Raw genomic sequence first — 16,767 nt, forward strand, 5'->3', positions numbered from 1 at the left:
GCCCTGGTTTTACCACAAAGGAAAAAAACCCATTGTTTACTTGAACCCATTGTTTCTACAACTGGAATTTCTTTTTCTTTTTTTGCAGGGAAACTGAAGTCAGCTAATATTTCCACTGCATATGATGATACTGGTAACTGTCAACATTTTACTATTGCCATAAAATGTATTTCTTGCAAATGAATAAGAAGAAGGAAATATGTTTGAGTATTTGAAACAGCCCTCTCCTTGTCTTTGAGGGCAAACATCAACCTTTTAGGTGGATGTTGGTGCACCTGTCTTGCAGAACCATCATTAAGATCAATTCTTCGGTTTGCTACCAAAAATACTCTTTAGGAATAGAGTATTGGCCAAGCGTGACTGGACACGCAAGGAATTTGTCTCTGGTGCATAAGCTCTCAGTGTATATACAAACAACAAAGTGATAAGTCATAGATCATAAATCATAAGATACCAATAGGAGAAGGTACTAGGAAAGGTGAGAAGATGAGAAAGATGAGAAGGATAATGGCAATTCAGCCCTACTACATGGGTAGATATTCTTCAGGCATAAGACAGTGCCATGGGAGTAAAGTTAGCCTCAAGTTGGTGCTGCCCATAGCAGCCTTGGTGAAATGTTCTCTAGTAGTTTTAAAATACTCTTTGATTTCATACCAAATATAAGGGAAATAGCTGGCTATGATTAAGCTATGCTATCCTTCCATCTTTCTGGACGTTAGACTGAAATGTTGGTTTAACTCCAGAGTTCCTTGCGTGTTTGTTGAAGCAAGAATAGAGCTCAGAGGCTACCGTCACTTAACCTTGGGCCTATTCTTTTCTTCCAGAAGAGAACCAACTTGACAATGAACATTGTGTGGGTAAGAGAACTTTCCATATAGTTTATTCAAGTTCTCCAATGTGCACCTATAAGAGAAAAGATCAGTTTCCAAGTGCAAGAATATTATTTATTAAATTTTACTTATTTATTAAGACACTTGTCACAGAGCAGGGGATGCAGATTTTATAAATACAGTCTAAGTCCTCCTAGGTCCACAGAGCAGTGAGCCACAAAAACTCAACTGGTCCTTCTGATCAGGGGTAGACAATCTTGTAGGGGGGATCTTGTTACTGTACAGGTAGTCCTTGACTTACAACAGTTCATTTAGTGACTGTTTGAAGTTACAAGAGTGCTGAAAAAGGGGCTTATGACTGTTTTTCACACTTACAACATTGCAGCATCCCCAGGGTCACATGATCAAAATTTAGATGCTTGGCAACAGGTTCATAATAATGACAGTTGCAGCACCCCAGGGTCATGTGATCCCCTTTTGCGACCTGCTGACAAGCAATGTCAATGGGGAAGCCAGATTCACTGAACAACCATGTTACTAAATTAACATCTGCAGTGGTTCACTTAACAATTGTGGCAAGAAAGGTTGTAAAATGGGGCAAAACTCACTTAACAAGTGTTTCACTTAGCAACATAAATTTTGGGCTCAATTGTGGTTGTAAATCGAGGACTACCTATATACCTGCCTTCTAAAACTATCAGTGTCATGAAGTCTAGCCAACAGAAACACTTTTCTGTGCAAATCCAGACAGAATATCAGAGAACAGTTGCTTTTATATATTTATTCTAAATCTTCTTACACGTGCAGGGCAACGTGCCATAAAGCAAAAGGCTCAATGCTTTCCTGGTTTGGGGAAAAAACTCTACAGCTAGCAATTTGAGTGACCACACTGGGAATCTTTGGTCTTCAACAATGAGATATTTTGATTGATTCTTTCATTTTAAGGAGGATGACCCCCTAATGTTTGAACTCCTTCACTCGTTCCATAGTGCTATTATTTCTCTTACAATGATACTTACTGTACAATTATTACCACTATTGCTAAACACCTTTTCTTTAGTTTTGGCACTTACAACAATTTGCAAATTCTGCCTTAAGGTTGGGGTGCCAATAATTAGTAAGTGGAGTAGAGTGGTAAGGGCCCCACTAGTTTTGAATCAATACAAGCAGGATAACTTGTAGGATTACCAGCCAGGCGGTTCTTTCTTAAATTTCAACTGCCTTCTGAAGAGTCACCAGCTGAGAGCTAAAAGAACTGAGAGAGAATTTAAAAAATACCACCACAGGAAACTCTAAGGTGGTGAGCGGGATAACAAGGAGTAGGAATATCTCTTCTCTGGTTTTTCTTTCTTGGCCTGAAAGTTATGGATGCTAGATATATGGATTGATGGATCTTGCTAAACTACAAAATAGTTTGTTTCCAGCTCAGTGTGATATACAAGCCTAGAGACTGTCATTGTAAAAAAGTTTTTATAGTTCAGAAAGCGTGCAAATACAAGCAGATGAATAGGTACCACTTTGGTGAGAAGGTAACAGCGTTCCATGCGCCTTGGTGTGTAGTCATGCTGGCCACATGACTATGGAAGTGTCTTTGGACAACGCTGGCTCCCTTGGCTAAGAAACAGAGAGGAGCATGAGCTGGCTCAGGAATTCTGGGAGTTGAAGTCCACGAGTCATAAAAGAGCCAAGGTTGCCTACCCCTGCTCTAGAGACATAAACGACTGGACGGAGGAAATCTTTATCTTTTTTTTAACCTTTATAGTTTAGAATTATCTGTGCGCCAAGCTACCATGTCTTGTTCAACTAATCTTGAATAAAACAAAACATAATTAAGCATGTTATGTGAACCTAGCCAATACTAATCTTGTTCTAGTTCAAACTAAAGTGTCAAGAGCAAAGGCTTTGTCAGACAATATGCAAAGTGACCTTTTTCTTAAGCTTATTTATACTAAAATATAATTGGTTGAGTTCACACAGCGTACTCTCCTACAAGCTCTCCTGCAAGTTCTGAAACCTTCCAAAATTATGTGAATCGGCTATAATAAACAAACTATGGCCAAACATAATACAAAATTGTTTCAAACAATATAAAACATGCCCTTCCAGCAAAATCCATCGCTATTTGTATAGAAAATCATGCTTGTAATGCTATTTTAAGCCTATCGACAGAGTCATTTGCATTTTTAAATGCACTCCGATGCCTGCACAAACAAAGAGCATATGAACATGCACAAAGTGCAGTGATAAACACCAAAAGCACAATTAGCTAACCAACCAATGCTAACCTTTTCGGTTTTTCCGAAAACTCCAAAAGAGTCAGTATTCACGCAACTAACCAAAGCAAAGCATATACATGTACTATATATAGAAAATGTTTAGGAGGAAAAAAACCCTATGTGGATGGCTTGCTAAACCTGTGTGGGTCTCAAGATGCCTCTACAAATGCTGTGAGTCCTTAAAGGTACTCTGGAAGCTCCACAATCAAGAGACAAAAGAACTGACACAGTAAATACACACACACACACAAACACACACATTTTATTAGACAGGCCAATCCAGTCAACTCAATCCTATGTTAATACTTTTGTATTTACAATCGGTTTCTTTGGCACACAAATGAAGGGGGGGAAAACAAGCAGTAATTTACCTTCTAGGCCAGTCTTGCCAACTTTAACATATATGGACTTCAACTCCCAGAATTCCCTAGCCAGCATGGATACACTGCACTGTTCTAGGCAGTTATGCTGTGAAGTGACAAGTGGGAGAACAGCCAGCTCTAGAACAGTTTCCTCACAGCATTTAAGTATTTCTTAAATGCCTGCTTCTTCATTCCAAAACTCCACCTCCAGGTGACTTCCATCCAGTATAAGCCATAACACAAGGGCATAACTTCCCGCTGTAGCACCCAGAGAGAACGGTAAGAGACAAAACGACTTCCAATCCTATCATGAAAGCAACAAAGGAAAGTACTCCTTTCCCAACCGCTGTATTGTATTTCATGCTTGAACATGAAACCAGCCTGCATGGTTTCATACTCAAACCAAAACTGTTTTGTTTCATGCATGAATAATTTTGAACTTGGATTGTTTCAGGTTTGACCCATTTTGCACATCCCAATTCATACATTTGAAACTCTTTTCGGAGAAATGTCACTTAATTTCTCACCCCCATTATTATAACAGTACCTGATTCCTTTCTTGCATTATCGTTCAGCTTATGGAGCAACCGAAGAAATGGAATATTGCAATATGAAAATGAAAACCAAGACAGATGATGACAGATATGGTAATTTTAAATATTGTGGACCAAAAGCATTCTAATTATGTGTGAGCATTCATGTACATGTCTATTTGATTGTTTGTTTATTTGTTAGTTTATTTGTTTGATTTCTATAGCTGCCCATCTCAGCAAATGACTCTGGGCAGCTCACAATTCAAAACATATATTACAATTTATTTATTTATTTATTTATTTCATTACATTTATATACCGCCCTTTCCCGAAGGACTCAGGGCGGTTTACAGGGTGATTAAAAAACCAAGATACAAAAGTTAAAAATAAAACCCCAGTTAAAATAAGATTAATCCTCAGCCTGGGCCAGAGAGCTCGAAGAGCCAGGTCTTCAGGCCCCGGCGGAATGAACGGAGGTCGGGGGCAGTCCTCAGCTCCACTGGCAGCTGGTTCCAAAGGGCAGGCGCCCCCACTGAGAAGGCCCTATCCCTGGGTGTTACCCGCCGGCAATCTCTTACCGGTGGCACCCTGAGAAGACCCTCCCTGTGGGAGCGCACTGGACGAAGGGAACTTGATGCCGGCAGCAGGTGTTCCCTCAGATATCCCGGACCCAAGCCATGTAGGGCTTTATAGGTCATCACCAGCACCTTGAATCTCACCCGGAGGGCAACCGGAAGCCAATGCAGCTCGCGGAGGTGTTACATGGGAGTATTGGGAAACCCCCATCACAACTCGCGCACCAGCATTCTGCACCAGCTGAAGCCTCCGAGTGGTCCTCAAGGGCAGCCCCATGTAGAGAGCGTTGCAGTAGTCTAAACGGGAGGTCACGAGCCCATGAGTGACTGTGCGTAGGGCATCTCGGTCCAGGTAGGGTCGCAACTGGCGCACCAGGCGAACCTGGGCAAAAGCCCCCCTGGTCACGGCTCCTATATGGTCTTCAAAATTGAGTCGTGAATCCAGGAGGATGCCCAAGTTGCGAGCCCTATCAACGGGGGGTAACACCTCACCCCCCATCGTTAGAGATGGAATAGTCTGGTTGACCCGAGATGCCGATATGCACAGCCACTCAGTCTTGGCGGGATTGAGACGAAGCCTGTTTCTCCCCATCCAGACCTGGACCGCCTCCAGGCACCGGGCCATCACAGCGAGGGCATCGCTGGGTTGGTTCGGGGTGGAAAGAAAAAGTTGGGTATCATCAGCGTACTGATGATACCCCACCCCGAAACCACGAATGATCTCACCCAGCGGCTTCATATAGATGTTGAACAGGAGGGGCGAGAGAACCGACCCCTGAGGAACTCCACAAATGAGAGGCCTCGGGGCGGATCTCTGCCCTCCCGTCAACACCGACTGCGAACGGCCCAGGAGATAGGAGGAGAACCACCGTAAAATGGTGCCTCCCACTCCCAACCCCCTGAGACGCCGCAGTAGGATACCACGGTCGATGGTATCAAAAGCCGCTGAGAGATCTAATAGGACCAGGACAGAGGAACAACCCCTGTCCCGAGCCCTCCAGAGATCATTCACCAGCGCGACCAATGCCGTCTCTGTGCTGTATCCGGGCCTGAAACCCGATTGGTACGGGTCCAGATAATCAGTTTCCTCCAGGAACAGAGGAAGCTGATGCGCCACCACACTCTCAACAACCTTCACCAAAAAGCGAAGGTTGGAGACTGGACGATAGTTATTTAAAACAGCCGGGTCCAGGGCAGGCTTCTTGAGGAGGGGTCTCACCACCGCCTCCTTCAAGGCGGCAGGGAAGACACCCTTCTTCAAAGAAGCAGTTATTACTGCGTGGAACCAGCCTCGTGTACCCTCCCGGGCCGCATAAGCTAGCCAGGAGGGGCACGGATCCAACAAACAGGTGGTGGTGCTCAGCCTCCCCATGATCCTGTCCACATCATCAGGGGAAACAGGATCGAACTCAGTCCAGATAACATGCTCAAGACCGTCTGATTCCTCCACATCAGACTCTGCCCAGTCAGAGTCCAGACCGGTCCGGATCTGAGCGATTTTGTCCGCCAGATGATGACTAAACTCCTCGGCTCATCCCCGTAAGGGATCCTCCCTCACCTCCTGATTAAGGAGGGAGCGAGTTACCCTAAACAGGGCGGCCGGGCGATTATCTGTGGACGCGATAAGGGCAGCAAAGTAGTTAGACTTTGCCATCCTTATTGCCGCAAGATAAGACCTTATAAAGGTTCTTAGCTGCAATCGGTCAGATTCGGATCGGCTGGACCTCCAACCGCTCTCTAGACCCCGTCTCCGACGCTTCATCTCCCGGAGCTCCATAGAGAACCATGGAGCCCAACGGGATCTGCGCCGGGTCAGAGGTCGCAAGGGTACAACACAGTCAAGTGCCCCGGCGGCCGCCCTTTCCCAGGCATCCACCAGGACATCGACTGGGCTGTGGGTAAGGGTGATGGGTATAGGCCCAAGCGCCCTCTGGAACCGTTCCAGGTCCATTAGGCGCCTGGGGCGGAACCACCTGGTCGGTTCCGCAGCCCAGCGGCGGGGGGTGGCATAACGGAAGACCAGCCGCAGGAGGTAATGATCTGACCATGACAGGGGAGCAATGGTTGGTGAACCCCGTCCCAGATCATCCAGCCACTGTCCAGATAGGAACACCAGGTCGAGAGTATGATCGGGCCCTCAATAACTTGGGTCAGGCCCATGGCCGTCATGGAGGCCATGAACTCCCGAGCTAACTCAGACGACCCTTCCAGTGAAGGCAGGTTGAAGTCACGTTTATAAACGTTTATAAAACGTTAAGACAATAAAAAGAGTAAAAAGCACTAGAACAGTAAAAACTTTAAAACGTCTAATTTGAAGTGGATACTAAAGCAAAATGTCTGGCCTGTTAACAATATAGCCAGAAGGCATGTAGCACCCCAGGCTAAACAGCATAGCCAGATTTTTAAGAGCTTTATGGAAAGCTAAAAGGGTCGGAGATTGGTCTATTTATATTTGGGCTGGTGAAACTAGCCAATAATTGCAGTCATATTAGATGGTGCTGCCTACCTAAACAGGAACATATCATTGCTTCCTAGAAAAGATAATGAAAAAAGACATATCAGAGCAAGAGAGCTCCTTGCTGTTTCAACTACTAGCTTACACACACTCAGGATATACATGAGATAAATCATTTGGGTGTGAAGCAATGTAATTAAAATGCAGAGCACATAATGGTACTAAAATAAAACAATATCTGTAGTTCCCTAGAATTGGATGCAAAACTTGGTTTTGGTTTTCCAACTGCAACTCTTGGCAACCACAACTAAAATAGCCAATAGTGAGAAATTCAGTGAGTTGTAGTTCAGCAGTCTGAAAAACTACAGGTTCCTTTCTGTTGCTCTACCAACTGTTATTGGTTGAAAGTGAGGTCTATTTCTGAAATGTTGCGAGGTCATTCTATTTACCTCAGAAGTGAGTGCCATTGATTTCAGTGAGACTTCCAAATACCAGTTCCAGTTCAGTACAGCTGCAGACCTATTCCCTGCTAGGAGAGGTAGGCCTGAATCACCAGTATGTCCCAATGCAAATTACACAACTTTTAACAGTGCAATGGACATGCACCAATCAGTTTTCTGACTGGACAGGTATCAGCTTTATAGCTGATTTATCCAGGTACAATGATAGCAATTTGTCACAATCTTCTACCAGTAAGCATAGATCTAAGTCGTGTTATTTAGTTTTAAGAGTTATTTTTGGGAGTCTCTCCTCAGTGTGATAACATTTTTAAAATTTACCTGTTTCTGTTCCAGTGAGTGACACTGAAGACAGTTCCGTAATCTATGCAGAAGTCATCTGTAGATAAGAGTGATTCCTTTTTACGACAAGGATGAATTTTTAAATTATTCTTTAGTTCCTTTTTTTTGGTCACTCTTTATCTGTACAACACAGCAGACAATCTAACATCGGAATAAGTATCTAAACATTGATGCGGTCCCCAGAATCCCATTTTTCACAATACCGAAAAATGTTGGTAGCAAACACGTTTTGAACCATTCTAGTTTACTCTCAAGGATTACAGTAAGAGTTAAGAGAAAGAAGATGAAAAATGACAAAAATGTGCAAGATATATAACATTCAGAACTATATTGTTTGGTCAAGTCACGTAAGAATGCCATGATGGAAACAGGCAAGAATACCTACGTATCTACAGGTCAGACTTTCTTTAAGACTAGTACAGGCTTCCTTCCTAGATGACTGGTAGAATGCCTTATCTTCTGTCACCTCCTGCAACAGGGGAATCACTCGCGAAAGCCAGGCATGATCTTCCTGTTCACCTTCAACAAGTCTTCTTCTGGAACTCACATAGCAATTCCCTTCAGCAATTTTCTCCTGAATTGCCCTGGAAGAGCCCTCACCAAGATAAACCTGTCCTATCCAATTCACTTACTGTTCAGCATTACACTTTAAACAAATCTTCAACAGCCACCACTGTCTAGATCCATGTCTCGGCCACCTTGCCTTTTCCATCTAAGTTGTTCTCAGAATTTTCAAGGCAGTCGTCTTTTGGCAGCTCATTAGCCTTCCTTTTCTCTCCTTTATCAGAATTTTCCTATGGGAAATTAAGCCACCTGCCCTACTCACAGGTTTGTTTATCTGCTCACTAAATAAGATTTGTTGGTTGTCTGCATGGACTGGGAAGACAGGGTTGAACACAGGCTTTCAGAGTTCATTTGAATTCCAAAATAACCAGAAGATAAAAGATTACTTATAACTGGTGTAGGGAAGTCAAAGCCAACTGGTTTCTGAGGGATCCTTTCAGAGGCTCCCTTATAAATCAGTGGGCTTTTTTCCCATTCACTTTGAGTGAATAATTATATAATTCATTATATAATGAATTGAGTGAATAATTATATAATTCATTATATAAAGATACCGAGTCTGTCTTATGAAGCAGGATTGCCACTTGTTTCTCCAAGCTAAACAGGCTCTTCCAATTGCTCATTGATACTGAATTTCTAGAAAGTTCTTCACTACTTATAACATGTCACATTTTAAAAAAGCTAATGCCCCTTATTTTATGTCTTTGATTTGATGTCAGTTCTGTTGAGATACAACAACCAAGAACTGATCAGGTCTTTTCTGTTCAGTTCTGAAGTTCAGCATTATTTATTGTTCCTTGGCAATTTGGCTCCAAGGTGAAGTTCTGTTTTTATTGAAGAGCAACGTGGACACTGAAACATATGACACCAACTTCCTATATTAGTATGCTTTCAAGCTTTTGGAAATGCCATTTATGTATACTGTTGTTGAAAATGGGCAAAAAGAACATTTTGATTTAAATATAGGCTTAAATGATCCTTCTTCAGATGATAAGATGCCCTTAACATCCCAATTTCTCTTTAAATCCAAATTAGAGAAAAACAATATTGAACCTTTGAAATACTATTTTTTTAAAAAAAAAACAACCACCAAGTTCTTAAACTTGGAAATGGAATGTTAACATATTATTTCTATTTCTGTTAGACATAGTTCTGTAATATTATGAACTCACAATCGTAATTCTACACATGAAAGGTTTTGTCTGCTTTACCTTCCCTTCTCATATGGAAAGAATGCATATCCCAGCAAACAGAACTACATATTAGAGAAGATATATTCTGACTTATATTGTATGACCCATGGTAAAGAAGTGTCAACATTCAGAAAGAAAGGTTCAAAATTGCCTTTATTTTAAAAAAATCAAGTATTTTTAGCTGCAGACATGTATTTGATTAAGAAGTCCTTTAATCTAGATATATGCATCGTTTCTTTCAAAGTAGTATCTCTGCTTCGCAACTGCACCAGCCCATTCTCTAGTGTGGCATCACTGATCAGGACTGTGAAGAGCACGCCCATTTCATCATACCTATCAACAGGAATAAGAACAAAGAGTTACTATCCAGTGTTTGCAACAGCAGCATCAGGCATGTATAGTAGGAAAGCGTATTTTCAGAATCAATTAGAGCAGGGGTCCCCAACCCACAGGCTGCAGTCCACTACTCTGCTGTGACCTATTCAGAACCGAGTGCACGAGCAGCGGACCAGCACGCATGCACAGCTTGACTTGCATGAGCGGTGGGTATGCATGCACACACGCGTGCTCAACTTGCACAAGTCAAGCTGCATGTGCATGCCGAGTGCGCCAGTCCGCCACTCATGCAGCCTAGTTCCCCTCCCGCCTGCTGGGCCGCCAAGCCACAAAGGTTGGGGACTAATGAATTAGAGAGTAGATATGATCCATTTACATCTTCTAAATTCCTTTTAAATTTAATTTAACAAATAATTGCTTACTTTTCAAATGGAGTCCTGAATTTTCAAGACCTAAACAGTAGATGGACTTGTATTTCACTCTAAACCATAAAGTACTTTGTATAAATCTGATTTAAGTGGGAACTTATCCAAGTGTGATTTATCCGATAAACCACAATTATGCTACTTATTTATTCTTTCAGCTCACTAAACTGTATGTTAAGGCATATGATTAAATTCAACTTACAAATAAATGCAGCCATCATTTTTTGGTATCTTAAGGTTAATTGGTTTGCTCAAAAAGACTTTGAGCAAATTTAACAACTTGTCAATATTATGCATTTTCCACATTTACCTCTCAACATTAAATTCTGAATTATGCCCCTTTTCTCCTCCTTACTTTGTATAAAGCTGCTCCAAAGAGGATTGCATGGTTTCAAGATAGCCAGGCCAAACAGTAATCTCATTTTCTAACAATTCCTTGAACAACTCTTGGCACACCTTTGGGGGGAAAAAACTTTCTTCAATCATTAAACGAAAAGACTGTAATGATAGAAAAGTTTATATCTGGCAGTAAGGAGATTTAAATACATGATACTTTCTGGGTGAAAGAGAAAAGAAAAAATATCCTTATGGCTAACTTTGGATCATTTCTTCCAATACATTTTATTTTTAATTTTCTACATTGTTTGCAAAATTCAGCATCTAAACTATTTTTTGTGTAATTATTTAAGATTTATTAGCATTGCTAGGTCTAAGAGCTTGGTGCTCTGAACTCCCATCCATGTAAAGTGGGTCCTATTTTATTAGACATTTTCTTACGATTCAGGAGTTTTCATACAATATTTATATAATATGATGCACTTCTAATATTGAATGTAGGTTTACCCTACACTAATACTGAACAGAATTATAGAGAGAAATTCTTTATTTGAGGTAGCCAAGAAGCCAAAAACGTTGCAAAGGTGTTACAGGGGTAAAAGCTTTCCAGAAGCAATCAGAAGATTTTTAAAAATGGATCAAAATCTTATGCTGCCTGTTCAATCAGAATCACAAAATTGGAAATGACCTCAGATTATGTGGTCCATCACCCTGCTTACCACATAGATCCTCAGAAATATTCAGCTGTTATGAGTGGGATTGAGCTAAACAATCTGTCCATTTACTTAAGATTTATTTTTTAATAATACAAATTATATTCAATTTATTTTAATTACTTATTTTCCATATTAGATGCCCCAAATTTAAACCCTGTGTGACCAAATGCAGCATGCCAACTGGTACAGAAGCTTAATAGAACAATCTTTATAACCCTGGTGAACTTAAGAGCAGAATGGAGATTTTCTGTCCAGTTTTCCTATTCTCACATAATTTTATAGTGACTCAGTACCAAAGGACATCGATCAAAGGTCGGCAGTTTGGCGGGTTGAAACCAGAGTGCCGCGTAGCAGAGTGAGCGCCTGTTACTCGTCCCAGCTTCTGCCAACCTAGCAGCTCGAAAGCACGTAAAAATGCAAGTAGAAAAATAGGGACCACTACGGTGGGAAGGTAACAGCATTCCGTGCGCCTTTGGCGTCTAGTCATGCCGGCCACATGACCACGGAGACGTCCTCGGACAAGCGCTGGCTCTTCGGCTTTGAAACGGAGATGAGCACCGGCCCCTAGAGTCGGAAACGACTAGCACGCATGTGCGGGGGAAACTTTACCTTTTACCTTTTTTCTAGTGCAGACCTAACTTCCATAGATACTAGCTTCAGTGTTAGGCATGTTAACAGATTGGTGGATCAAAAATATTTCTCCTCTGCACAGCAGAACCCTTGACCCAACAATAAGTACAGAAAAGCTACATATACTGAAGTTGTTTCCTTTAATGTGTATAAATTAAATCTGCCCTATTGTTACATTATACTTTCCTGGAAACAACCCAGCATTGAATGTAGATTCTGGCTACTTTTTTTCTTGGGGAAGGGTTTTTATCTTTTATCTTTAGCGCTTGGCCAAAACAGTTAGATGGAAAGTGTTTTTTTTTAAAAAAAAATCAGCTGCTTTTGTTCAAATAGAGAGACATAAAAGCTATTTAAAAAATCTTGCTGTGATAGCTCACCTGCCTCAACTCGACTGTTGGGCCCCTTCCCATATCCAAAGCTACTCTGATGGGTGCCAGACATGGATGAAGTTTTAGGACCTGAAATAAAACATTTTTGAAAAATAACGTAAAAATAACAATTGCAAATATTTGAAGAGAAGGACAGTTCTTAAAGCTAGCTTCCTCATCTCAGAATACTCCTGCTGGGAAAAATGAAGGTGATACTTGCTTAGTCCCTCTGCAATCTCCAGTGGTTGTTTCTCCATGCCTTCAATCTTCAGAATTCGAGGGGGGAGGAAGAAGAGTCACACATACAGTAGATGGGGAAAGGGTCAAAGATCACAGTTTCCTTATGGGAAGTTTCTATATCCAACCCACCAAAAGCAATGCAAACTACATTTATAGTTTCCAAATTTACAGCAATAGAATCTTTAATTCTCCAAATGAAAAGACTCAAAACAGGAACAGTGTTAAACACATTTTCTGAATACAATTGCAAGGGAAGAATCTTATGCTCAGCTTCCATTGGCATTGATTTAATTTAATTTAGGAATATGAATCACCCTTCTCTGCAGAGCTTTCTTTTTGGTCAAGCCATTTTCAGACACTTGCATGCTATCATAGAGGTACGCTAAAACTCCACTGTCCAAATTGCCGTTCACAGAGAGGACATGAGGAACAACATGCTTTCGCCCGTCTCGACCCTGAAGAAAAAATATCAAAATGTGCATTCAGTTAAATGTGCCCACATTTCAGCATTATCACCTATGCTGCTCATATTACATCAAAAGGGATGGTACAAAAAAAAGTGACGGTGCCTACCTAGCAACAGCACCAAAGAGTTTAATAAAACTTACATACAATCTTGATACGTTTCCTGGATACATTTGTAATAGTTCATTATCTCCCAGCATTTGCAGAGTTTCTATTGTTTCCTTCCCCCAGGGAAAATTATAATACAGATTGTTTCCTTTTCTTCCTTCTTCACTGCAAGCGCCGCTGCTGAAGTTGGATGGGCTTGTGGCAAACTATTAAAAAGTAACATAAATATGCAGGGATTTACAGACTAAGTATATTCCAGGTACACCCAAATTTAAGACTACAAATATTTATCTTCATTCTCAACAAACGGAAAACGGTATGCTTTTCACCTTGGAAAATAAGTACATGTTCATTTTGAAAAATATGGTTAGGAAACAACGTATACCCCAGAGCCATACTATACAGACACAGACTGCAATTTTTGCTGATATGGGAAAAATTATCCTAATTCTAACAAGTTGTAAAAACGTATCTTAACATCCCCCAAAGTATTTGTGAAAAAGTGTTTTTAAAAATCATTTGAAATTTTTCTGTTTAAATTTCAAATTAATTTTGGACTGTTACCTATAGAAACTGAATCTTTTGATTTGCAGTTGCTGGTTTTCTTAACTACTCAGAAGAAAAGCAATTCGGTTACCATTAAATTAGCATTTAAAGCAGTGAGCTGAATTAATTAAATGTAAAAATATCTATTTTACTTTCAACTTAACAGCAGTTTTTTCAGAGGAACTATTCAATATTTTGATAATTTTAACATCTAATATAGGTAAGATCTCTCTAAATACCTTTCTCCACCACTGGAGCCGCTGACGTAACCAATAGCCAAGCCACTGCCCAGCTGTTCTGGCAGAGCTGTACCAAACAAGGGATGCCATTGTCCTTTCACCTGTTCTTTAAAGAATACCAAGAAGAGGTAAATAAATAAGCAAGTTGTTTATCTTCCAGAAAAGGGAACATATCTACAAAAAAGAATTTAGGAATCTGGATTACTGTACCTCATAGGATTTGTGTCATTTGGATGAAAACATACTCCTACTTGTGCAATTCCAAAAGGCAGTCTCTGGTTTACCAATTCCAGACAATCAATATAATGCTCTAAAGCACCTATCAACATAAATTAATAAACATTATTACAATATTTCAGGACAATTTCATTTATCCAGAAGAGAAACAGCCTGTGGATGATTATATGCAAATATGCTATGCAGTGATGTAAATGTCTCATAAAATCGCATGCTTGATTATACCATATAATGATCTAATCTCCGACATAACACTTAACATACCTGCATTTTCAATTAATAACTACAGTGCCATCTCTGTACCATTAAATGAAAATTTAAACTAAGCATAGGAATACAACAGTCACATAACCATAAAAACATAGAAGTACTGAATTAGGCAACTAACTAACCACACACACACCAAAACAGCAAAATGTTCATAATGACATAATGCAAGTTCCTCCTTTCCATGTGGAAAAGTAGCAGCACACTTATGCGTTTTTATCATCTACTGTCTCCACTTTGTGGTAGCGCAGACAAGTAGCACCAACCGCTAATACTAACACAACCTTTATTATACAGTTACAGAATCTTGCAAGAGTGAAAGTACCTCCCCTGTCCCTCCTTTTTACTCCCCCAAAAGCTAGGGAGTACTTTCTCTTTTTTGAGATACTTTCTCCATTCCCACCAATCCTTTGGATTCAGATTTCATGTATCAGGAACGCCTAGGCTGCAGCTCTTCCTCCTGTCTCCCAAGCTCATCCCCACATGCCATTAGACTCATTTTACCTTACAGACACATCTGCCCAAACTCCACATATTCCAACATTTCCTGACACACAAGGGTCAACAGAGTGCAGCCTGTTCACAGATTCATTTATATTTATTTTATTTTAATTCCATTTATATCCCGCCCTTCTCCGAAGACTCAGGGCGGCTTACAAGCTTAGCAGTAGCCTTCATTCTATGTATATGCCTGCTTATTAGGGCTTTCACACACACACACCCCAAGCGGCATTATTACAAAGTCAGCTTAATTGCCCCCAACAATCTGGGTCCTCATTTTACCTACCTCGGAAGGATGGAAGGCTGAGTCAACCTTGAGCCTGGTGGGACGCGAACCTGCACTAATTGCAGGCAGCTGGTGTTACTTAAGGAGGCATTCAATTTTGTAAGTTTGCTTATTTGTGGTATATTATAAGAGCTGCTATCATCGCATGCCCGACCCTGAGAGACGTTATTGGTGATCTACTGCAAATGGCATCCACATCTCCATTCTGATTTCCCCTCTGACTTCCGCGTTACAGGCCTTTCCGCCCGCCCGCCCCCCCCCCGACCAGAAGTAACTATCTGCAGAAGTAGTGACATCCTACCGTGAAGGTGGTTGTCGCGAAGCATCCCAGATCGGGCTAACATTTTCTGCAAGGCGGCGAGCGGCTGCTCTCCGTCCGATCCCGCCTCCTGCAAGGTCTCCCCGACGGTGCGCGGATGCACCAGGCGCAGGGCCTCCCCCAGGGGCCCGTGGTCAGCAGCGGGGCCGAGTCGAGCCGGGCTCTCCACGCCCAGCACGTGCTCCCGAAAGACCACCACGGCCTCCCACCACTGCGCGGCCAGGTTCTTCTTCAGCGCCACCCCCAGAGGCCCGAAGGCCGGGTGGTCCCCTCGCAGGTAAGAAGCCCAGCTCTGCTGGCCGCCTTCTCGCCCTCCTCGGAGGAAATGCCGCCTCTGACAAGCAGCCAAGGCTGTTTCGACGCACTCCTCGCCCGCGTGGTCGCGGCTGCTCTTGCCGCTGCTGCTGCTGCTTGAAGATAGGCAGAGGCGCGACTGGGCCACCGAGGGAACGGCGGAGCCCCGGAAAAGCTGCGACGGCGCTGCGCGGCTCCCCGCCAGCAGCTTCAGGCTGTCGAGCTGCTCCCACCCCGGGGTTCCTGGCTGCCTCTCTCTCCGCCTCTTTCGGGAGCGCCTGTGGAGAAAACTGAGCCGCCTCCCAGATACGGGGCAACCGGAGCCGCGTCCGCCGCTGCGAGTTACGGAAACGCCGGAATTTGCAAGGCACAAGCAGCCCCACCGGGAGCAACGCCCGAGCCACATGTATGAAACGTCTTCGGGAAACTGATTGAAATGCGCACGCGCCGCTTCGCCCGGCGGGAGTGCGCCGGTGCATCTCTCCTCTCCCGTCAGTGGCAACACTGACGAGACCGCAAAGCCTTTCGGGTGATGATGAACTACGACTCCCGGCATCCTTCGCTGTTAGCCATGCTGCCTGGGGCTGCCTAAGGTTTGTCTTCCTTCGGCTTTCCGCAGGGCTCTAATCTTAAAATCTCACAAATTAGTGAGATTTGAATGATATTCGCCATATGCCCTCGTCCAGTTAATTCAAGACGCTTAAAGGAAACTACGATCCTGATTGTTTTGACTAAGAAGCCTCGTGGCGGAAGGCCACGAGTATTTCACAGAGCAATTTTATGTTGGATTGGCCTTCAGACTTTTATCTACCGTATTGCCAGGAGTTCCAGCACTTTTTGGATGGAAACCTTATAGGGTAGGCAAG

At 42.4% G+C, this 16,767-nt stretch overlaps 1 protein-coding gene across 1 annotated transcript; it reads right to left on the bottom strand.

Moving 5' to 3' along the window:
* Nucleotides 1-9,723: 9,723 nt before the first annotated feature.
* On the bottom strand, nucleotides 9,724-16,388 carry POLG2 (DNA polymerase gamma 2, accessory subunit). Its single transcript, XM_081317058.1, has 8 exons — nucleotides 15,590-16,388; nucleotides 14,208-14,316; nucleotides 13,998-14,103; nucleotides 13,248-13,418; nucleotides 12,954-13,094; nucleotides 12,409-12,489; nucleotides 10,705-10,805; nucleotides 9,724-9,921 (listed from the first exon to the last, which is right to left on the bottom strand). The coding sequence occupies exons 1-8, from the start codon at nucleotides 16,305-16,307 to the stop codon at nucleotides 9,756-9,758; spliced, it is 1,593 nt and encodes a 530-aa protein (XP_081173184.1). The 5' UTR covers nucleotides 16,308-16,388; the 3' UTR covers nucleotides 9,724-9,755.
* Between the last annotated feature and the right edge of the window lie 379 nt (nucleotides 16,389-16,767).

The sequence above is a fragment of the Vipera berus genome (assembly GCF_964194415.1).
Source record: "Vipera berus genome assembly, chromosome: 2".
Lineage (NCBI taxonomy): Eukaryota > Metazoa > Chordata > Lepidosauria > Squamata > Viperidae > Vipera > Vipera berus.